This window comes from Pyxicephalus adspersus, chromosome 4 (assembly GCF_032062135.1).
Source record: "Pyxicephalus adspersus chromosome 4, UCB_Pads_2.0, whole genome shotgun sequence".
Lineage (NCBI taxonomy): Eukaryota > Metazoa > Chordata > Amphibia > Anura > Pyxicephalidae > Pyxicephalus > Pyxicephalus adspersus.
This window is the reverse complement of record NC_092861.1, coordinates 151,935,694-151,960,599: the sequence shown is the minus strand read 5'-3', so window position 1 is coordinate 151,960,599 and position 24,906 is coordinate 151,935,694. Positions and strand designations below refer to the sequence as shown.

Here is a 24,906-nt window from a genome sequence, read left to right as displayed (position 1 = left end):
TCTCCTGTAAATGGATTGTGTGGGCATTGTTATGTCTCTGCTTTTGGAGCGTTTTGATAAATGTCTGCTAATAAAGAGTCAATGTGATGACTTAGCGGACACTCAGATCAGGGTAATGGACTAGATAAATACACAATATTAATATGATATTAATGATAACATGTGACAGTGGCTGGAACGTGCTGGCTCCTCTGTCATCAAATGTAGGCCATAGACAGGGTACAGGGGCACTACAAACCCTAGCAAACCTCTTACCTAGCCTAATAATTTTTAATGAGCAGTCAACAAACCTCAATGCACAAAAAATAGGTTGCAAGAGCAGAAGTCCCTATTGGAAATTTATACTCTACTACTGCTCTGGTGACAACCATAAAATCTTGCATTTTCCCTCAATTTTCCTTCTGGTTAATGGCTGGCGCCTTGGCATTGGTCACATGGGCTGCAGCTGGCGCCTTGGCACTGGTCACATGGGCTGTGGTTGGCACCTTGGCACTGGTCACATGGACTGTTACAATATGGCTCTTTATGTGTGTACAGTTGGACCTATTAAAGTGTTTAATTTTGCTCCTCTTTCCTGGTATGCAGTGTGGTTTGGGGAACATAATGGTCAGCTGATTATAAAAGGGGGCGAAGGGCAATGTATAATGCCCTGATATTACACAGTTCTGTATGGTGAGGCATCCATGATGCTGAGTGCAGAGACAATCAGAGATGAAGCTGCAGCAGCGTCAGGATGGTCAGTGTGAAGAGGTGCTGCCTATTCTCTGTGTGTTTGCCTGACAGCAATTGCTGATAAGCTAGCAGATAATAAAGTGCCTCTTAGGACAACAGTAACACCATATGCTGCTTCTGCTCATCATTCTTCCCTGCAAATGATGAGAGGGTAATGACAGACCTGATAACTACATCTCTACATCTTCTTTAAAGGAAAATCCACACAATTGTTAGCTTATAGGTGGAATATTGAGGACTGGGTCATCTACTAACTTCATGGATCATATGGATGTGGCAAAGTCTGTCCATAAATCTTTGCACAATCCCCACTGAGCCAGCATATTTACTGTACAGATCTACCAAGCAGCAGGGTGATTCGGGATAGGGCAATCTGAGCAATTGTCCAGAACCACCACTTTTTCTAGGTTCCCAAGTGCAGGTAGTTGAAATGCCTATGTCTGTTTGGCAACTAATTTAGCCCTATGTAATGTCCACAAATGGTTACAAGTTATACACAATTCTGTGTGTGTAGTACCTTTGACAGTGCTCAGACTTAGCAGCCAATGGACTATCCAGACTAAAGTTGAATGACCGACTAATCTCATTGCCGGATGTGGAGAAAAAGGGGCAACAAGCTGCTGGTAAGGTAAGTAAAAAGTGACCAATAAATTTCTTTGCAGAGACATCGTCACCTGCCTGCATGAACATAGCAGCCATGTCTCTTTAAGTATATCTAGTGGCACTTTTATTTTTATTTTGGTTAAAGATAACCAAATGGTTAAATCCAGTATCAGTTTCGGGGGGGGGGGGGGGGGGGGTATTTCCTGTCCTGTACAATTAACAGAAAATGGAAGGATGAGGAAAAAATCCTGTGTTGTAGGAGAACAAGCAAGAGAGATCCCCTCAACACCTTTTCAGTCACCACCGTAAAATTCTAGATTTCCCATTGTTTTCTTTCCTGCAAAATCATGTGAGAGTGTTAAGGTAAATCTCTGCAATAGGATCACAGCCAGAAATAAAAAAACTAATGTAACATCTCATCCCTATCCAAACCCAAGGGGTCATTGCATAGGAATGTAAGGGGCCACGGCAGTGTTTGGACTGGATGGGGGACTTATCCATGAGTTCTATATAAAGTCTGAAAAGTACAGGTTCCAGAAGCAGGGATGATGGTCAGTGTTTTCGTGTAAGAGGTACACTGAGTAGGCTGGGGGTATATTTACATTAGCAACTTCATTAAAAGGAAATATCATCAAATAGCAAAGAATGCAGCATTATCAAAGTCATTTAAGATTTTGCTCATCTCTATACATTTTACCCTTATAAAAACATTTATTTGGTACATCATGGATAACTCTGGTACCTTTTCTTTGCAGGAGGTTCTGGCGCGCTCTCACAAAGGCCAGGATGTCGGCGTCCGTCTGGCTGTCACCCGTGAGAGGAATAGGAGTGTTTGCAGATCGAGGAGCTCTGGAGTTGCGAAATGCAACATGATATTAACTTTAAATACATTTGTATATCACTCTAATCAGAACTCATGCAACTAAACAACTTCACTAAAGGTTCAGAGAGAGAAAGGCTGCCCAAAAGGAGATAACCAATCCTGTATTGTTTAGTTTAATAATTAACAGGAAAATGATTATTTGTAACCCCAAAATTGTATATACTGTAAATCACATATCTAGATTCAATTTATAAATAAAGGATTTTATCAAGCATGCTTTCTTCTTAGGCACTCCTCCTTAGTCCAGGCCAGAAATAAGTGATGGCACTGAAGCTCCTGGACATTAATATTAGAAAAGGATCAGGTCTTTGAGACTGGGGGAAGTTAAAGCCTGAGAGTGCAGTCATTATGCTGGGAGAGCCCAGGGGATCTCCCAAAGTTTAGGTCTGTGGGACCAATAGGGAGCCAGGAGCCTATTTTCTTGTCATGGCATAATGACATTGATCCCCTGCAAGTAAAAATTGACCCAACTGACCTCTGGCTGGATGCTGGGCGCTGCAAACTGCTTGCTGTACTGTTGACTAAAGAACGGGTGTTGTCTGAAGAACTATAAAAAAAACAAATATACAGTAAATTAAAATGCTAAGCATTTTATCATGAAGGCTTCACACTATCTTTATCATTAATCAACAACCAGTAACAATGAAATACAGAGCTTTAACAGCTCAATGGTAATAGGCTAGGACAGTGTTTCTCAACATTATTAACACGGGGGAACCCTTGAAATAACTTTCAGATCTTCAGGGAACCCCCTCTATAAATATTATATCCACAGCTCACAGTACATTAGTGTGGTGGTCAGTAGGAAGAGTTCCTCTTACATTGCTGGCCATTGGGAAGAATGTCAACCTTACAGATAGTCAAAAAGATCATTGGTGTCACTTACAGTGACCTGAGAGGTGCAAAGTGTTCATTGCTCAATGAACCCCTAGCAACCTCTGGAGGAACCTCGGCTGAGAAACACTTGGCTAGGCCTTCCGTATTATTTATCACCTACAACAAATGTGATTCAATGTGCCTCTGTACTACCTGAATACTGACACTAGATGGCAGTAGAGCACCTCTGTTCTGATATAAACTACTGTAGTACAAAGCATCAGACAGGGAATGTAACTCTGCATGTGAATTCACTGATCAGCCACAACATTAAAACCACATGCCTAATATAGTCTGATCATTCAAGCCATAGACTGCAAAACCTCTGAAAGGGTCTTGTGGTATCTGGCACCAACATGTTAGCATATACTCTTTAAATCATATATTTTCCCAAAGTAAATGAGGCAAGAAACCAGCCATACATATATATCAGACCAGGCCACCTTCTTCTATGGTGCAGTTTCAATGCTTAGGTGCCTATTGCAGCTGCATTTGGTGGTGGTCAGGGGTCTGTTCAAGCACCCTGACTTGTCTACGCAGCAAGGTGTTACTGTGTGTTCAGATACATTTTTAGTGTGAGCAGCATTTCAGCAATCTGTGCTACAGTAGCTTAAACCTTTAATTATTAACATCCTTACGTCTGTCTATTTTTCCTGCTTCTAACAAGCTCCTGCTTTTTAATGGCCATTAAAAAGCGACCTTTCACTTGGTACCTTATATTTCCCACAGTGGCCATCTTTCTGTCTCCTGATGCTGTGACAATGACATTCTATCCCTGATAAAGGCCAGCAATAAACCATTTTATAAGAGTTTGATGAATTACAGCACCCGCTTCCTCCGTGACTTATCCGGTGATCTTTCCATCAAGGCCCTGAGCAAAAGTAATGGATGACTTTCTACATAAACCCTGAATTAACAGCTGCAACTATACCTAAATCAGCATCTTCATGTAATTTACCATAAAGCCTGACTATAAAAAACACATAAAAACTTTTCAGCTAACTTAAAACCAATGCTACCGAAACACAACTTGCAAGTACATATTAGCATGGGCGGCGTATGAAACAAAAACCAGCATCATGGACGTAAATGGCTTCTGATGTTCCCCAATATCCTAAATGATTGGAACCCTGAGGGTATTTTTTCCCCGGAGTCCAGCAAACACCCGCTGGTTCTTCTGGTTGCCTTGTGTATAAAGCATCAAAAACTTTTTGTATTACATTTTGGACAGACAATGAAAGTCTTTAAAACTTTTTTCTTTTCCCACTGGGGAGATTTACCTGCTGGTCACAGAAAGTTATGGGAAAGCCAAACATTTAAAGAAGACTTATCCCCAAATTTTTTACATGAAAGGATAGACAACCCTTTTAAAAAGTATAAAAAGACAGCCCCTCCCCTTCTGCCCCTATCACTGCAGCGGTAAAGACAGAATGGGAGCACAGAGCCTCCTGGGATACCCAGGCTACGTATTCCGGGAGGATTCTGGCTGCTCCTTCTACGCATGCTGACCAATGCTTCTTACTGCATTGGAAACAACAAATGCAGATCTCACACATGCGCGGTGATATCAAATTTGTTTTCCCCATTTACAGCAGGATATGTCACCCGATCTTGCGCCTGCACAGTGGCAGACTGGATCAGGGGCTCTGCAGAAGTAATGGTAAGTGATTTTTTTTTTCCCACTGAAGTTGCCACCAGAATCAGAACAAAAGGGAAATTTTTCAATTCATTGTGACAGTGACAAATTCCTCTCTCTTCTTGTGTTTCTGGGAAGGAAAGTGAAAGCAAATATTTGAAAAAGGGACATAGACTACAAAATTGTAATATTATACAATTCCTATTGCAATCTCTATACAACTCAAAACAAAAAAAAGGTTGAAACTAACTTTTAAAACTGAACCCTGGGCCAACAATTTGTCTAAATACAAGAAGCATATCTAATTTTTGGTGCGCTTTGTGTAATTTAGGTGACTGCTGCTCTTATTTCCTGTGCAAGGTCCCTCCCAAAACTCTTATCCCTGCACAGGCTATGTATAGCACAATGATGAGGTCACTGCTAATTTTGCACTGTAATAACTAGGTTTGCAAAGGCTTGTGGTGCTAACAAAGTGCATTTATATCCCTTGTGGCTGTTGAGGAATCTATTCATAAGAATGTTTTTGTGCTTTACCTGTAACACAGGAAGTAGCTCACTGGTATTGCCAGACAAATATATGAATCATAAATGCAGCACCAAACAACAATCTTACAACTTTTGGTAAGTAAAGCAGTTTGTATCTGTGTATTTAGCCAATTTGACCAAATTCAGCTTTGATCTGAGCTCAGTGTGATGTAATACAGTCGAATTTCAGAGAATTCCTTATGATGTAAGTGGGTATCATGGATGTGTGTGCACCACTCCCTTTCTGCTGTATCACAAAGATCAAATTTTCATGGCAAGTTATATTGGAGGGTATAAAAATGATAAAGGTAAATTATCTACATATTAGATGCAGAAGGCCTTTTTGCACAAAGCAGGCAGCCAGCAGTGAGTATTAGCAAACTCCTCTCCTAGATTACATTAAATGAGCTGAAGGGTTACCCAGTTTACCAGTAACTGACATATGTGACCAGGATGAAATAATCCATCACTGGGATAAAGAGTAAGAACGCTCTGAAATGCTCAGGTTTGCTGCATCACCCAGCTTCACTGATGAAAGTGTATGCTCTTCGGCCTTTAATAAATCAGGCCCAATGTAGGGCACAAAGGAGGAGGCAGCTTTTTAAGGAAAACATGCAAGGATGTTCTATGTCCATCACCTAGCAAATTGTGATATGTGTGTGGAAATGCACCACGATGGACCACAAAGGGAGAGATCAATGCTTTTCTAAATGCAAGAAAATGTTTCTGTAACTACTGCATATGTATCCATCTCACCTTTTCTGTATTTGCCAAATCTTACAGTAAATAGAAGATCAGATTCATACCACAGAATAATTTTGGCAAGAAACAGAAATAATATATTGCCTAGACATGTACGGATCGGAATGTTATCATTTCAGGAACAACTAAACATTGCTTCTTCTGTCAATGAACATTTGTTTAGTTCGCGGATTTATATGATTCCACACTCAGGGAAACAATCGCAGACTGGGAATGTGATGGATTACTGGGATAAAGAATGAGAACGCTCTGCAATGTCATCTAATTAACACCATAGTAGAAAGCACGCAGGGAAATTCCCGAGATGTAGCCACCGGGTTCAGTTTGATGAGGCTTCTCTTACACATCTGCTAAGTGAATTGACCACTGAGGAGTCTTTAGAGTGAAGCTGCGGCTGGCTTTGGCCTCTTAGATCCCCGGCCTGGTGTGAACAGACGTGTTACACTGTAATGGAAGAAGCAGACCGATAAGCTGTTCAGCGAGTGGGCTCTGCCGTGTGGGAAGGAGGAAATAAAGATGTTTCTGTGCTGGCACACGGCATGGAGTGACGAGAGCGGCTCCCGCTTGTCTACACGGCTCTGTGTGCGGAGGAGGACTTTATCCACAATACCAGGGATGATCTATGAAAAATAAAACACTGCAAAAAAGCCTTTTACATAAAAACCTATTAGGTTCCTGTGAACAAAAACTGATTTTAGTTGTGCCAAGCAAACTTATATATTCATTTTTGGCACAGCTGGAAAAGGCATTGGATAAACTTCCTGATGCCCCTATCAGGAGAGCATACTCCATATATTTCTTTGTGGAAATTGCTGAGGGATGGAGACCCCAACATTATGTTGTCACTGGTCACCGGTGCATAAAACCCGAAGTTGCAAAGGTAGCAATTGCAACTGGGTCCCTTGTTCCTCACCATCCTCGCCACATACTTTTTGTCGGGCCTCAGGGGAGTGATCTCTTCCATACAGCTACAGCCCTGTTGTGAGTAGTCAGAGCCTGCAAGCAATGCAAGGAAAGTCTGGATAGTTGGCATAATGCAGACTGGTTTATCTGAGGGGGTTATATGCTGCCTTCAATACAATTTTAAAATGTTATATGTATATATTCTAAAATATTAAATTATTTTTTCAATGACTCTACCATGGTCAGATTTTAGTCATTGTTTGAATATCAACTATTCCTCCCCTGACATGGAGCTTACATGGGGTATATATTGGGGAAAAGTATAACTGGGTAAGCTTTGAAGAGAACTTGTCACTTTGTCTCACATGTGAGAAAAAAAAAAGGTCTTTAATGGAAGCCTGTGCTGAAGCAAATATGTGGGTGACTATTGCTGACCCCCTTCTAAAAATGCTGCTCCTGGCCTAATCCAGTGAGTAAACATCTGAACCTGAATACTTGGCACAGACCACTGAAGCTCTCCATCATTGTGTTTCCTGTCCATGTGCCAGCTCAAGGACAGCGACCAGGCAACACAGCAAATATAAGGCACATGAGTCTCTACCTGTAAGTCTGAAGCCTCCTCTGACCACCACTCCTCAAAGTCTTTCAGAAGTTTGACTTTTGCCTTTTCCAAGAGAAGCTGCAAGTGTTCAATTTCTGTCTTCAGGCTCTTCAGGCGATTGAACAGAGATTTGTACCTGCAGAAGAAGACACAGTGACTTTGGCAATGATCAAAAAACATAGGATTCAATGTCACTATAGGGAAAATGTTGTATTCTGCTAACTGTATGAGGCTAATACCTATAATGATTGTATTTAGTATATAGGTATATACTATTCGTTAGGTTGAAAAAAGACATAAGTTGATCAAGTTCAACCACTAGGAAATAAACATATTCCAGATAAATCCGTAAAGACATAAACGATCCAGAAGAAGGTAAAATAACCTAATAACCCCTGGTTCAATTTGATCCAACAGGGGCAAAAAAATCCCTACTTAAACCCTGTGAGGTAATCAGATGTCCTCTGGATCAACGATCTGTGTTGTCTTTACTTTAAAGCTTTATCCCCAGTTATATTCTGTGCTTCTAGAAATCATCAAGCTTTTTCCTAAAAAATTATTGCATTGTATTGCAGTAATGACATTTACATGGGTTGAGACAAACCATGTAACATTGTTAGGGAAACTTACAAAAGGAAAATAATATTGATGTAACTGCATAAATGTTAGCTGCAGTAAAGCATTAATTTGTTTGTGGTTCACTTAACCAGTTGTGGACAGTTGTAGGCTTGTAGGCAAAAACGTTGTCATGGTGCATAGTGCAAGTGTAGTCTGTCCTGCCATTCTGCCCCTCGGTCACTCTCTACCCCTTTCCCTAACACTTGCTGCCAATTTCCACTTGTCGAACGTTAGCAGGGAATGGCTGTAGAAGCTGATGCTGTCATAAAATGGATCTTCTGATACACAGCTCATTCACACTAGGTAGGTTTTAAGTCCTGAGCTGAAAAAATGCCGCATTTTTGGTATGTATGGAGTAGACACTACAAAACAATTTGTAGTTCCTGTAAATTGTCATTATAATTGCAGTTTCTGCCAAAATAAAATATTTTTAAAAATGAGTATTCAGCTCACCCCAAGCTCACATAAACAAATGTTTATAAATTATTGGGAAACTAATGTGATACTGAACCTATGAAATAAAATAAAAAATGCATCACCCTATTGAGGTTGTCTTTGATTGTTTCAAATTTCTTTAAATGTATGGGTTTATCACCCCCTTTTTTGGAGGTGGCTACATTACCCACTGATGATCCCCCTGTATGTCTGGCATATCCACCCTCCTGCACTATAACATTTGGTTCTGACAGCCGTTGGCATCATGTAAACGATCTCCTACATCCTTCCTTTCCCTTGCAAGCTTTTATTTCAGCACTGTCCACAATATCACAGGAGATACCATCAATGTAAGTGAAAAGGCTGGGAAATATGCAGACCTTGCAGAAATACATGAAGTGAGATTTTAAATTATATTAGTGACTTATTGACTTTTTTGGGGGTGTGGGGTTCAGTAACACCTTGCATTTTAGTGCAGCTATGCAGTGATTGTACCTCTTTTTTTCGTCTTCCATTTGACCTCGCAGTTCATCCTCGGCTGGGTCGTGCTCGTTCAGTTCATCTGAGGAGCTGGAAACACCTAGAGGATATTTGGAAAATGATAAAATACTTTGGCAAGGACGTAAATCCAACTCTGGCCTCTCGCTTGCTCGTAGTAAATATAGTAATGTTACATTGATTCCAGGGAGTGTACTACACTTGGAGATGGAAGACAGACAACAAAGCCCTCACAAAACAATTACTCGCACCTGTCTAGTGCTATTCTGTCAGCACCTGAACTCTAGGTGCACTTAAAGGGAACCTGTCATAGAAAAAAACCCTGCTGTAACTAGTGGGTGGTATAGACACTCAGGTAGCTGATCATGTCTTTTGTTGTGAGAAGATCTCAGTGAGATCAGTAAGACCTGAGCTGGGCCCTAATCATAAGCAGGGTGAGTCTCTGTGATCCTTCCCCAACCCAAATCTAAAGCTTCTATAAAAGCGATCCTAAATCTAAGTTCTGACTACTGACCCATTCATGATTAGGTCTCCTGAAGGTGACACCAGCACAGGCTCACCTGTAGATAACCTGGCATGGTCTCTCTTCATACTCACCTAATGCTGCTCTCTGCATTCTTCTCTTCTCCACTTCTGCCTTCAGGTGATCTGCAGGAAACACAAACAGGAAACCATAACCAGAAAAGTCTCACCAGAAACAACTTGAAGATATAAATTACCTGAATGACATTAGGTTTGCTCTGTGTGCTGCGTATAATAAACAAATGACTTGCAAGTGCTATTTATCCACTCGTACTTATCACTATACCATATTCATCATTGTACATGACTATGAAATTAGTTTTACAAAGTAATCCTACTCAGTTTAACTACCTTTCCTTCTTATATATATGTTCTTCTCCTAATAATTGTAGTCTTATTATACTACACACAAAAAAAGACAAATAAAAGACAATATTTTTCCCTTAAAACTTATACCTTTATAATACGACATTCACAATATGCAAACATTCATGTGAACAAAACAATTGTATTATATCATGTATCATATGTTTTCATTACAATTTTCATTTTCTATCTGTTATGGCTATGTAATGTGTTCATCTTGTAGTACTTTCATGGTCTCTCTCTCCCCTGAAGAAGCCCGAGAGGGGAAACGTGTTGGGTAGAGACCTTTCTCTTTTATTACGATCACTGCAGTCTAAGTTAGGAGTTCTATGTCTAGTTTGACCAAGTAGTACGTCCACAATTTGGATATTTGAATGATTTCTACTTTAAAAAACTAAAATTTACCTCCTTATTGGTTTTCAAGTATTATTGCCTAAACCCCTAGAATATGTTATACCATTTTCTGTTTGTATACACTCCATACTTCTAAAACATATGAATAATTGCTCTATATTGATATGTGACCAATTCTTCTACATAAAGAAATACTGTTTTTTGCCACACAAAACCCCTCTGCCTCTTTTTCTATTGAATCTATTTACCACCTAGGGGGTGGCCTTTGATGTTAGGGGAATACCATATTCTACTTTCACCCATTCACAAACAAATGCCTTGTTTTTTCACCTTATTTGGCGGTTCCTGTCTACATGCACTCAATTTCTCAGTGTAGGTTTCCTGACGGTGACAATTGGCTGCACAATTTTGTTTTGTCACATCTACTTTCAGTCTTAATCAGAATATTATGTGACAGGGTGACAACACAGGAGCACAGGGACGGGGCCTTGTTACTCCATAATATTGCCTGGATTTTCATAGCAGGTAACAAAAGAGATTGAAATGAAAATTGCAGACTTAAAAATACTGAAAAATGGCATTTGAATTTATAGAGATCACTCCATCATGCAGTATGTAATGTCATGTAAGTGTCAGTACAGGTATCAAATGACAATCTTTTGTTCCCGATTGGTCATTTTTGCCCGAGATGAACATGACCATTTGTTTCAGGTGACAATAATCTGATATGTGTACATACCTTAAATACTGCAAAATGCTTGCTCCCTGCAGCTGCCAAGACAGGATAAAGGTCCAATGACATCAACTGAGTTAAAAAAAAAAAGCAAATAATACTTTTTTAAATTAATAATATAACTTAGGAGAGGGCTGCGAGAGGGGGAATAGAAACAGGAAGCAGGTGAAAGGATGGAGTTTAAACTTTGGACAAGTGGAAATAATTATTGATCTGCAAAAAGATTACTAAAGGTTTTGGACGACTTTTTGGAGTAACAATGTATCGATTTTTTTATTGGAATAATCAGTGTGATGCCTTTATGTTCACCATATTTTTGTCTTTGTATTGTTTGTCTAACTAATATAATTAGAAATAGGGGTTTGGGTTTTAGGAAGAAGTTATTATTAGTCCTACTTCCCACAATTGGACCCAAGCGGGAAATTACTGGCATACACATATCAAAAGAATAAAAGTTCCATTTTTTTTCAAACACATACCTATAAAAACATAGGCCTTTGATTTATTAAAGTTCGCCAAGGCTGGAGAGAATACACTTTCGTCAGTGAAGCTGGGTAACCCAGCAAACCTGTAATGGATTTCCTAAAAGTCATGCTTTTGTTAGCAAAAGTTTTCAATACCGGACCAGATCCATTCCAGGTTTGCTGGATCACCCAGCTTCACTGTTGAAAGTGTATTTTCTCCAGCCTTTGTGAACTTTAATAAATCAGGGCCATAATGTCAACAAACACAACATTTAATCAATAAAAAGACCTTCACATGGGTTTACATCATAATTTGTGCACATATACTTTAAAAAAAAAACTAACATGTATTTTCCCTAAATTCCAACGCATTTTGCGGCAGAAGCCGCTTGTTCTAAGGAATTTGATAGCGAACAACAAAAAAGTTTTTATGTACATGTTTGAAATACTGTAAAATGGAATTTGAATTCTTTGGTTATGGGTATGCCAGTAACTTCACGCTTGGGTACACTTATGGGAAGTAGGACTATTATTTTCCTCTGATTGTTTAGGGATATGGCATTGTTTGATATATACACATATGACATATACATTACATTGGGTAGAAGTTAGTTAAAGGTTTCAGGGTAAGGTCAGGTTTAGGGTTGTATTTCAATGTTCAGTTAAGAAGTTCGGTAAAGGTTTAGAATTTAGGTAATGGGTAAAGGTTAATTTTAGGTGTATTTTTACAGGTTGGGCTAATGTTAAAGGTAAGATTCAGGTTAAAGTGAATTTAAAGTCAAAATAAAAACATTAACAAGAGTCACACTGCTGTTTATGCAGTAACGTTTTTGGTAGGGTTGTAGAAAGCAAAAATAGAAACCAAATGATAAGATTTTGATTTCCACAATAAACACTGACACTAACCTCTTTTTAGTCTACATTGGTGCTGGATAATTGCTGCCCATATTCATATTTATTAAAATACCACAGAAGGAGAGATTTGGAGTGCTGTTCTTTTCCTCTAGCTATCGGCCTCCTATAAATAGCTGTTGGTAGATAAGGATCCTGGCTGTATCTTTTCTCAGAACTCCGATAAGAAACAAAGACGATGTCTTGGCTGAACTATTCTCAGCGGAGGTGAAGAGAGAGCTCAATGTGTGTTGCTCACTGTCATTAAACCTCTTGATAAATCTGTTGGTTTTGGCTCCGTCCCAGATAAGAGGATAGATGGAAGTGCTGTGGAGGGAATACGGGGAATATCCGGGATGGGTGAAAGATGAAAGTTGAGGTTATGGATTGCTGTGACATATAGCCAGATATATCAGTGTGTTTTGGTATGAAGGGCTTTATTCTTATTAGCTAAAAATACGGTATGGAGATTGGCAGGTGAATTATGGTGGGTAAACTGGAACCACTTATTGGATTACACACAATCCTGATATTTCACTGTTTGTTGCTCTGACATATACCACAGTGCTGTACAAAGAACACTGAGCCAGTCCCATTAGTTTCTGTACAGAGGAGCTGACACTCTAATGCCCCCCCACAGTCACACACTATTAGTATACATTTATATAGCTCTGACATATACCACAGTGTTGTACAGGGAACACTGAGCCAGTGTTGAAGGGGGAATGTAAAGTTTTTAAGATAGTGAAATCTCTACACAAAGTTCTTATCTCTGAACACCTGCCATGCCTATAACTGAGGGGTCAATATTACTACACAGTATGTATATAGTGCTGACATATTAAGCAGCACTGTACAAAAGCCATAATCATATCACTAACTGTCCCACAAAGGAGTTCACAATCTAATGTCCCTACTGGGTAGTGTACTGGGTACCTATTGGACATCACAATCATGTTTCTGCATCCTTCACAAATACTGTAATAAAAGATTAAATTAAGCTGTACAAATTCTATCTGACTTCATATCTATTCCTGTGTCTTCAACTGGACTTCAAGGAGTTAAAAACGCTCATTTATCACCTTGGCTATGTGATTGTTTAATCACCACCAATATTGCTCTCTATGCTCCACTAACTTTCCTTTCCACTCAAACATTTACCATAATCATCTAAACATCACCTGTGTCTGACCCATAATCCAGTCTGTAAAGACAGCTAGGAGCATCTAATGAACGCTCTGGACCTCTGCCAGTCCGCGGCACTCTGTACAACGTATCAGTCCATATGTCAATCCCATAACAGCCTCAGCGTCAGCTCAGCCAGAACGTATGTCTTCCAACAGGCGAGTTTTATTAGCTGGATTAGGGTATGATGCAGGCCATTTGGTTCTGCGCGGCGTACGCTTAAATCATTTTCTGTTGCAGAACAGAACTTCACCCCAATGGCTTGTCTACGGTTCGCATTATCAACTGATTAATAGCATATCACAGAAACAACCTTATGTAAGGGATATAAATCACTAACTAAAGATAGAGGGGGGTTTGATTTTTGCTACAAGAGCTAGAAGTAAATTAGGGAGCAATAAAACAAGTGGCAGGGCAATTATAGGCTAAGATAGATCAATAAAATATGGAAGGCAGTAAAAGAACCCAGATATAACTGAAAGAGCAGCATTGTGTTCTAATATATTCAGAAATCACTGAGTACAGTCCAATGGCATGTACATTATATGGGCAAAAGTTTGGGGATGCTTCACCAGCACACCTACCTACAGTATATGGAAAAAAGTATGCAAGCCTTCCTAAAAACGATGGAGTGCAAAGGTTTCCAGTGCTATTAGGACTTCTTAGACTACCGTGCACTTCAACCCTTGTAGTAAAGATAAGGGGAAGGCACAAACCCCGACCCCAAACCCTACTATACATGAATCGGAATACATATTGTGAGCCAGGTCTTCTCATCCAACATTAGCATCTAACCAAATGGGCACGATTCCCACAGAAGCCTTTACAGAGGAGTGCAGGCTGTAATGTAAAGGAGGATGGGAGAGGGACAATTTCATATTATTGCCCATAGATTTGGAAAATCTACCAAAAAAAAAAGCAGATTTGTTATGTGAAAAATAAAATTTACCCAAGCAGATCTGAACCATTTTCTAATCTTCATTTTTTGTAGCAAAAACAAAAAAGTAGCAGTAAAAATAATATTATTTTATTTGATTAAATTCAGTGGGTTTTTTTTTACACAAGGAACTGTACAAAATAGGTTTGTGTGTATAAATAAATAAAGTAGAAAAGTGAAACAATGGAATGATCTATTGTATGTAGAAATAAGTAATTACATATTAAGTATTGAGTTTGGTGGGGTCACCTGATGCCATTCAGATACCCCTGGCACTAGACACAGTTTATCTAACTTGTTGTTGGAGCAATTTGCATTAGGTGAAGGTAGTTTCAAGGCTGGCTTGTAGAAATGCAACACGGGTGTCCAATCTCCCGACGCGTTTCGTCTATTGGCTTTTTTTGGGGAGATGAAGACATGGTAACAGAAGAAGCATTCAGCCGTTGAGCTGATAGGGTTGGAAAAGGCTTTAATAGACAGGTATTCAGAATATGTATGTGAATTTGATATAATGAAGATTAGAAAATAGTTCAGACCAGCTTGGGTATTCCATGTGGTAAAAGATAGGAGTTGTACCATAGGGTTTTTTTTCTAGGTGGTCTGCTGGATAGGACTCAAAGCAGATGAAGAGTGAAATCTCAGGCGAGCGCCTTGTTGAAATCTTTTCAGGGTGTTTAGTGAGCTGGAGAGAGATTATCTTGTCTTCTCTCATAGCTGGCTATTTTAGGCTACTCACTTTTACATGTGAAAAAGTAAGTACACCAATACATTTATCACCACTTAAATTCTCTACCACTATAATCAGGCATGGCAGATTGGGTGCCAATAAAAAATATCATCTTAGCTGGAGAAAGTGGTCTTAAATCTTAGACTTTTATGGTCCGCTTTTCTTTTTTTGTGGTTGACTTGTGTCATCATAGGAAAAGGAGCCCTTTAGGATCCTATGGATATCTCTAGGGTTCGGACAAAGTTTAAAAAGATTGACAGATTGTTAAAAAAACAATAAGAAAAGTAATCTACAAAATGCATAGATTTAAATGATTGCCAATTTGTCTAAGATTGGATGGCCTAGTAAAGTCAGGCCAGTATCTGACCATGTAATGCAAAAAAAATTCCAAAAACCCCAAAGTTTACTTGCTAGATCAGGTTCATGCAGATACTTTTCTCAACAGTTGGAGTCCCAATGTATGCATCTACTACAAAGAAAAAATTGCATCAACTTGACCTGCATGGAAAATGTGCCAGAAAAAAGATTTTTGCTTCCCAAAAAGAGCATACAAACAGACAAAACTGTCTGGAACGATATGCAGTCTCAAAGTTGAGGATGAAACTCTTTTTCAGTGTGGTAATGGTCAAAAGCACACAAGAAAATCCTTCAAGGAATAGGTAAAAATTAAGAAATGGAGCCTAGTAAACTGGCCATTCTATTAATGAGTTACGTGACTTGAACCAGGAGGTAACCAGCAGATGGGATTCTTGGGGTTCCCGCTACTTCTGGCTGCAATGGGATGAGAGGTGGCTGACTCAGACAAGGGCACACATCTGGTCCTGCTGGAATCTGTGACAGTTCTATTAAGGCGAAAATATGAACACGGTGAAAATGATCAGTGGGAAATCATCTCTAAATTTCATTTTTGAAGACAGAGGCCTCTTTTTTTATTGTTAAAAGCAGATTTTGATTGGGAGTGTTGGGGAAATTTTATATAGGCTTTACTAGGCCCCATAAAACAAGAATCGGCATAATGAGCCGTTCCTAGAATGTAATAATCAAGGAAGAATGACAAGGAAGAGTTAATTGTCTTGATGTTGCACCACTTTGTCCTACACTCTGGTAGTCACATGAATGCAGTTAGATTAGGTTTTTACCTTGAATTATATCCAGGAATGTAGAAAATGAGAACCTGGAAGGAGGAATGGAATAGAGAGTGAAGGGTTCTTCTGAATTGATACATGTTTTCTAAAAAAACTGGGCTCCCCCTCACAATGCGACACACGAGGAATGGCATGCCAAAGGGTACCTGTCACAAGTTAAGAAAGATCATAGTGCAGAAAAGCCAGCAGAAGCTGCAGAAATTCCTTGGATTTGCGTTATCTTAGACGGAGGTTATTTTTTCAGTTCAGAGCAATGTGTTTTAGTGCACTACTACTTTTAGGTGTTGTATGCTAAAAATTGGACCTCTAGGTGCAATTAGATATAGTTATAGTAGAAAGTGGGATATGCATGCACCACAATGCAACATACCAAATACACAAAAGGTTTGTGTGTCTCCTCTGTCACTCCAATGTCAAATTCATCAATGGGCAGTAAAGAATCTGCCATATGTCATTTGAAATATAGGGTGAGGTTATATGTTGAGAAGGAAGTGGGGCATAGACTCCAAAAAGATAGGAAGTAAAGGCCATGTGTACAGAATTTGATCCAAAGGGTTCCACAGGATTAATACAGGTACTTCTGTTAAAGTCTGAAGGAAACCTGAGAGTTGTAGTATGACAGGTACATCCAGCTTTTTTCTTCATCCCTGCTAAAGAACGGCATGTGTCCGACTCTCACCTCCAGGGGTGCCCTCATCTTCTTGGCTTGATTTGAGTAGTTCAGAAATGGATGAGATCCATCAGCATGTTGAACCTTCTTTATAATGACACCATTGGCATACTTAATATACTACATGTCTCAGCTTCAAAGCATTAAAGGTTCACTTAAAAGGCCGTCACTACACATTCACTCATTCGTTGATCTATTCAGCTGCCATGGAACAAAGAAAAACTAGGCACCAGAGAAAGATTTGCATTGAATCTTAAACAGGTCTAAAGACTCTATGGACCTTTCTGCCCCCATATGATGGTGCTTGAGTTACAAATCACTAAGAACTAGTTATGTCACACGTTGAGAAAGGGGGTCACATAATCTCCATGCACACGAATATGGGGTATGTCACTTTTTTTCTCCTGGGAAATAGAATGGGGAGTGGCTGAAGTATAGGAATCTGCAGTGGTCAGAATTAAAGGTTGGTTTAAGATGCATCAAAAATATTACCGTTATACATAAATGTCATAGATAAGTGACTGTGCTATATAACATGTTATAGTTAATGTAAACCAAATTAAACAACGTGACATTATTTCTACTCCAGCATTTCTTACTATGATGTGATCAAAAATGATTTATTGCCTCAATTTGGGGAAGCTACAATTTTGTAAAATTGCCAAATTATTTGAATGTCACTTTTTGCTGACTGCTGTAACAGTATTCCATTTGTGTAGCACACTTCTCAGCACAATCATCACAATGCTCCTCTTACTGGTTCACTATGAGTGCTATGAGCTAAAAGCAGAGCTTGTTCTTTTGCCACTGAGCTGTTTTTCCTCCTACTATCCAGTTTCAGAATGGGGGCCATGCCATGGTAACCTGGGTATGATTAGTGGTTGAAAACTAAGTAAATCTACTGGTGATAAAGTAGTACTGCAAGGGACAGCTCTAAACCGAAGGTTAGTATCACAGAAAAGGCTCATTTTATTTTTGGTTTCTCCCTTTTTTCCTCTGCAGTTCTGTCTCCATCAAACACAACAGTCGGCTTTGCAGAGAGTCTGTAAAGAAATCAACCCCTGTGAATGATCTCCAATGATCATTTTGGGAAGTTAAAGTTTGTACCCTACATTAGATTCACTGCAGGATCTCTGCTAATATAATTGCAGAGAATGCTAAATATTCAGGAGGATGAGTGGATGGCAGTAATCAACAGAACTGTTTTGTATTTGTTTTACTAAAAGTTTACAAAAAAAAACATGGTGAATGATTCCCAGAGAGCTGTAAGGTCACAGAACAGAAAGTTTGCTTTGGTGCTTGCTTTGGATAAATCCTTCGGGGAAACTGGATAATCGTCCCAAGGACCTCACCAGAATAATGGGAGGGCAGAAAGCTGGAATGATGTGTATGTGAGGTCCCCACTTCATATTTGCCCAGGGCCCAGTTTAATCCAATACCACCTGAATGATAATCTACTGAAAATCCCCTGAGAAAGCCATATGGCGAAACTCATTGGGACATGGGACGTTTACCTGACCACTATCTGTTAAACAACTAGGGATTTAATTTGTATAGTTGATTGGTCCTCTACCCCATGAGACATTAATATGGATGACCATTCCTAACTATTGTATGTACTTAACACTGATTATTCTTGATATAATAATCACTTTAACAACAATATAACTACTCAATGCCAACACCAGCAATATAACTACTCAATGCCAACACCAGCTTTTCCTATTTTCCTCTTTTGTTGAATTTTGCATCCTACTAATCTAATTGGGACGGCAGTACTCATAACTAATTAGGAGAAGGGATTGGTACTTGGTTTTTTAGGTTTGTACACAGGACACTGTCATAGTGGAACACAAAAAGGGCCCTCACCAAACTGTGACCATGGTGGCATCTAGGTTGGAAGACCACAATTGTATAAAATGTCATTGTATGCTATAGCAATAACAGTTCCCACTGGAAACACCTGAACTGCATAATTTGGGAAGGGGTCTACGTGTTTTTTTGGCATTTAGTGATTTCGGCAGAGCAAGCCTATTTGGCATATTTCAAAGTTAAAGATAAAGATAAGTCTTGGGCCCCTCATAAGGTGTGCAAACAGTGTGTCGAGGGTTTACGGATGTGGACAAAGGGAACACATGATAAGGTGCCATTTGGTATACCTATGGTTTGGGGAGAGCCATGAGATCATTTCAGGGACTGTTACTTTTGTAGAGTGAAAACTTCAGGATATAACAGGAAAAATAAATGTAACAGAGTATCCTAGTCTATCATCGGCTATACGCCCAGTGGCTCATTCAGATGAAATCCCAGTGCCGGTTTTCGTTACACTACCCTTCCTTGAAGAACATGAATATGGTAATGAACTAGGTGACAACAATGATGAAGTTTGAAATTCAAGAGGACTCTCAGTGCCTCAACCCAGAAATTTTTTCAAGCGGGATGGGAAGAAATTTTAGGTGGGTGGCAGCCCCTGTATTGTGAACAAACTCTTTGGTAACCACCCAAAAACAGCCGGGTGGGTGCTGAAAAGTGCCGGGTGGTGTCCCCAGCTAAAAGTGCCTGGGGAGAACCCTGACTCTGTAAGGGATTTTATCAGTATGAGTTGAGTGATTTGGCACGTGATTTGGGACTATCAAAGAAGGCTTCAGAACCACTAGCATCAAGACTGCGTGAGAAAAACTTACTTGAAAAAGGATTGAAGGTATCGTACTTTACAACCACAGAAATTGCATTTCTGAAGTACTTTAGAACTGACAGTGGCTTTGTGTATTGCCACAACATACCTGGTTTAATGGAGGAATTGGGAATTCCAATCTATAACTCAACTGAATGGCGACTATTCATCGATAGCTCAAAGCGGAGCTTAAAGTGTGTCCTCCTTCACAATGGCAATATATTTGGGTCAGTCTCAATTGGCCATTCAATTTCTCTTTATGAAGAATTTGCAGACATAGAGTCATTGAGTTGTTGCAATATCACCAACACAATTGGGTCATCTGTGTTGACCTTAAAATGGTATGCTTCCTTCTTGGTCAGCAATGCGAATACACCAAGTATCCCTGTTATCTGTGCATGTGGGACAGCAGAGCTTGTGAGAGGCATTGGGTGGAAAGGAATTGGCCTCGAAGATCAGCCCTAAAACCAGGAGATCCAAACATTCTACATGAGCCACTTGTTGATAGAAAGAATATTATATTCCCACCTCTGCTCATGAGACTGGGTCTGATGAAGCAGTTTGTTAAAGCTTTGCCAACTGAAGGAGAATGTTTCAAGTACCTCATTTTGGCATTTCCTAGCCGGTCATTTAAAAAAAATAAAGGCTGGTGTGTTTGATGGTCCACAGATTAGGCAGCTCATCAAAGATGAACATTTCATCAGGACAATGTCAGAATTTGAAAAGAATGCTTGGTTATCATTCAAAGACATTGTCAGGAACTTAAAGCAAATAATTACACAGAAATTGTCCAGAAACTCCTGGAGAGCTACAAAATGCTTGGTTGCAAAATGTGCATCTAGGTGTATTTTCTGCTTAGCCATCCTTCTAACCTCTTGGAAAACCTTGGTGCAGTCAGTGATGAGCAAGGTGAACAATTCCACCAAGATTCGAAGGTCATGGAACACTCCAGAAAAAACTACAAGCCTAAATTTTTACCTTAACCGCTTACCCGATTAATTTTCAAATGTTTTACTGTAAAAAAAATGTCATAGAGTAACAATAAATCCTTTGCATGAACAAAAGAAATTTAAATAAACAATACATTCAAGTTATTATTTCATCATTTTTTTATTGTATGTAAAATTTTTATGTTTTTTGACAAAAATGGAGGGTACCCTGTATCCTAAAAACTGGATGTGATAGCAAAAAAAGGGTAATTTCTAGATTCACCACCCAAAAATTTGTAAAAAACAAGTGTAAGATCTAACGCAACAAAAAATGCGTTCCCCAGTGTTATGAATATCAGACTTTACAACTAATTGTATTATCTTAAGATGCAGGATTAGGAGGCATCATTCTGGCAGAGTGCAAGCCTTGATGTCACTGAATAAAACTGCCAATGACATAAATGAATGCAACCATGTCTCCAATCACACATTCGCCTTTACAGAGTTCAGCAATATGTCACAAGCGATTATCCTGAGAAAAGGAGAGCAGTGAACTGACCAGAACAGCATCCTTACTCCAGGAATACGATCAACTGGAAATCTTCGGTAGTAAAAGTAACGAGCCGATATAAAAACAGCACAAACACATAAAATGCTTGTGTCGCGGCCAGCACTGTTCCTGGACCGGCTGGAGGAATGCGGCGCACTGCCACGGACATTTTCAATATTTACATTGCGCAATGTCAAGCGTGATCCCAGGAATACCGCGGCCTTTGTCTCTGCTAAATCCAGCTCGTTAACAGGAGATTGCTGTGTAGATGTTCTGCTGCGCGATTTGTTTTTCCACATTCTGCTTGTGGCTCTATTAAATCTGAACCCTGCTCTAAATGAAAGCTCTTCTCTAGTTTTTATAGGAGCAGAAGTGAACGTACTACAATTTAAATCTGTAAAATATATAAAACTCCTGGAAAAAAGAAGATACCATGAATGATGGGTACCTGTATTACCTAGAATATCCTATTCAGAACTATTCTCTAGGTATGACTTCAAGAGACCCTGATCACTGTCCAATCAGAGTGGAATAGATGCAAAGACAGAGAAAAGCAAGCCACAACAACAAAACTAAATCAGAGAGGAACACAAAGGCACCAGACGCCAGTCCTCCAATCAAATGCTGCACTCTTCACCTACAGCAAGCCCCTGCTCAGCCCTGCAGACGGTTGCTCCCAGGAGTTTTGTGCACAGGGGATGGCACCTGAGGAAGGACTGAGAGAGGACTGAACTCACAGATATGCAGTACAAAGGATTCCAGCAGAGACAAGTCAAGAATACAAAGCCCGGGGACTTTCACAAGTAATCAATTCACCAGACAAGGTATCCAAGGGTAGAAAACAAGGCAAAATCGGGGTCACAGGCAAAGGTCAGTCCAGGCAGCAGTCGGCAGTCGACAGTAAATCCAATGAAAAACACAACAGCAGCAGGTTAGCCCAGCCTAATGCTATAATAAGCACTGGGGACTGTGAGCAGAGAGGCTAAAAGGTCCCAGCAGCCAATGGCAGGATGAAGCCAGGGACTAATCTGCTCCTAAAATTCCCTTCAGCTGTGCACACCCTCAGTGTATGTGCTGGGGATGCTGTGAAGGTACATCTCTGGCTGCACAGCTAAAAGGCAGCAGGGGATGCTGCGAGCTGCTGAGCAGAAGGCAGACAACTAAAGCTGCGTACACAGTGCAATACCTGTCATTGGAAAGGATCTTTCATGATCCTTTCCAACAACAAAAGACTTCATGATGCATGAGAGAGTGCTGTACTACAGCGCCGTTCTGCTCTATAGAGAGGGGAGAATGACAGAGTGGCACCCCGCTGCGCTCTCTCCCCTTTACACACCTGGAGCTTCACCTGTGCAGGGATAAAGAGGGACTGTACTCAGGTCAAATCAAGGGCAGCATCAGAGGGATTGAAGGCTCTGCAGAAGTAAAGGTAAGTGTGATTTTTAAGGATAGTTCTGCTTTAAAAGATTCTTTCCATTTGTTGCATGTGGTGTATTTTATCTCGCCCTTGTATGGCTACACATGGTATGAAGAATATTCCTCTCTCTAATGATTCTCATACATACACAGATATTTCAGGAATGCCTCGTTTAAAATGAGTTGGTTAAAATTTCCATCACATAGGAGACATAAATAAGAGAGTTTTTGATTAAGATGAGTCTGGAAAGCACGGTGGATCTTGGCCCTTCATACAGACGATCCATCCAAGAGAGACTACGTTCGATCTCCGGAGCTGAACACCTTAGGCAGAACTAATTCCATGTGCGTTACAAAGATATTCTGCAGTCGACGGTGCCAACTGCCCTGAGTACAGAACCTGCCAGACACATTGACCTCACCTGAACTGTCGGGAAGTCCGGGCTCTCCGTTCTCTAGGACAATTACAGAATTGCTCAATAATGATGAGAAAAGACATTATTGTGATTTTGGTATGGTAAAGAAGAACTAGGATGGTGTTTTATGTTTAAACTGTTTTTCATATGTCTTTTTGTTCCTTTAAAAAAGCAATCCTTGTCTTACAAATAAACACGTAACACAAGTCAAAGGATTTCTAGAGCCTTATGGGTTACCCAAAGTGAGAGCATGGCAGATGAAGCCTGTTTTGATGCTCCCCCTTGGATTAAGCTATCTAGTGAGGAGTTGTCAATGGGCCCTCACTGTGAAATTCTGACATGTGTATAAAAATCCCCCAGATGTTATACTTTGATCCATCCTGGTAAATTGGGAACAACCTATGTGCTTTTTAGGAGGAGAGCACATCAGGTGCCACTTGCTTGTCCTTCCTCTCTACAGAAGAGCTCTGTGCGCTTAGCACTCATTCATTCATCTGTCATTACCTAGGTTCTGTAAAAAGCAGACTTCTTTCAGCACATCTGATAGCGATACAATACTTCTCATGTAAAGGGCTTTAGGGGCTCCATCTACTGGCTGTATAGAAAAGTGCAAGAGAACGCAAAGCAGAGCTGTGTCTAAAATTACCAAGATAAAATGATTATAACCCATTAAAAAACAAAATCACAAAACCAGCTTCCAACATTCACCTTTAATCCAAATATTTCCCCCACAAGGCATCTTGGAAAGGACTGACAGAGGGCCAGGAGCCCACAGATAATGCAGTACAAGGGATTCCAGCAGAGGCAAGTCCAGAATACAGAGTCAGATGTCATACACAGGTAATCCGTCCACCAGACGAGGTATCCAAGGGTAGAAGACAAAGCAAAGTCGGGGTTTACAGGCAAAGTTCAGTCCAGGCAGCATACTGCTGCAGAACAGGCACTGTCAGCAACAGTAAATCCAACAAATAACACACCAGCAGCAGGTTAGCCCAGCTAAATGCTACAACAGGCAGAGGTTGGACTAAGTCATCACCCTTCAAGTCCAAGTCGAGTCCCAAGTCACTGACACCAAGTCCCAAGTCAAGTCTCTGAAACAGTGCTCTGATCCTGTTCTTGAGCACAGGATGGCATTCTAAGTCCACAGATTTCTCCTCTGACAGATGAAGGTGGAAGGGAGGAACGCAGTGAGGCTTTTGTAACACAGCCTTCTTACAACCCCTTTCCCCCCTTCAGCTGTCAGAGGAGAAAACTTAGAATGCAAGACAGGCGGGGAGGAAGGCGGTGTTACAGAAGACTCACTGTCTTCCTCCACACCTTTCTTGCATTCTAAGTTTTCTCCTCTGATAGCTGAAGGGGAGGGGAAGCAAAGCAAATTCTTCCTTCCTTTAGGTGTCAGCAGAAAAAGCAAGTCGCGAGTCAAGTTGCAAGTCATTCATTCGGTGACTTATGTCGGACTAAAGTCCAAGTCGCGACTCGAGTTCCAACCTCTGACAACAGGCACTGGGGACTGTGAGCAGAGAGGCTATAAAGTTTCAGCAGTCAATGGCACGATTGGGCAAGGGAATATTTGCTCCTAAAATCCCAGACGGCAGATGGGAGTTGCCAGAAGGCAATCAGGAGTAGTCAGACAGAGCCACGGTCAGTATACTAAAAAGACAGAATCAGAAAATGCGGGATAGGGGAGGTCATGTGGCAAGTGGGGATCATGTGACCATCAGGTAACATAATCCACCACCAAAAGCAGCTCAGGTGGTGTTTACACTTGTGCCAGGACTTTTGCACAATATGCTGGTCCTCTGGGGTCAAGGGGCAGCTCTCACGGGGTCACATGGTTTAGACCAGGAAGTACCAG

The 24,906-nt window shown here is 40.3% G+C and overlaps 1 protein-coding gene across 1 annotated transcript in view; it reads right to left on the bottom strand.

Annotated features, from left to right (window-relative positions):
* Positions 1 to 819: 819 nt before the first annotated feature.
* The window catches only part of KIF6 (kinesin family member 6), a 127,731-nt gene continuing 103,644 nt past the window's right edge, over positions 820 to 24,906 (bottom strand). The window contains exons 17-24 of the mRNA XM_072410311.1: positions 9,670 to 9,720; positions 9,070 to 9,154; positions 7,522 to 7,657; positions 6,482 to 6,637; positions 6,361 to 6,422; positions 2,694 to 2,765; positions 2,078 to 2,184; positions 820 to 866 (exon numbers count right to left, since the gene is read on the bottom strand). Of these exons, the coding sequence (XP_072266412.1) occupies positions 820 to 866; positions 2,078 to 2,184; positions 2,694 to 2,765; positions 6,361 to 6,422; positions 6,482 to 6,637; positions 7,522 to 7,657; positions 9,070 to 9,154; positions 9,670 to 9,720 (716 nt within the window). The remainder of the gene's footprint in view (positions 867 to 2,077; positions 2,185 to 2,693; positions 2,766 to 6,360; positions 6,423 to 6,481; positions 6,638 to 7,521; positions 7,658 to 9,069; positions 9,155 to 9,669; positions 9,721 to 24,906) is intronic.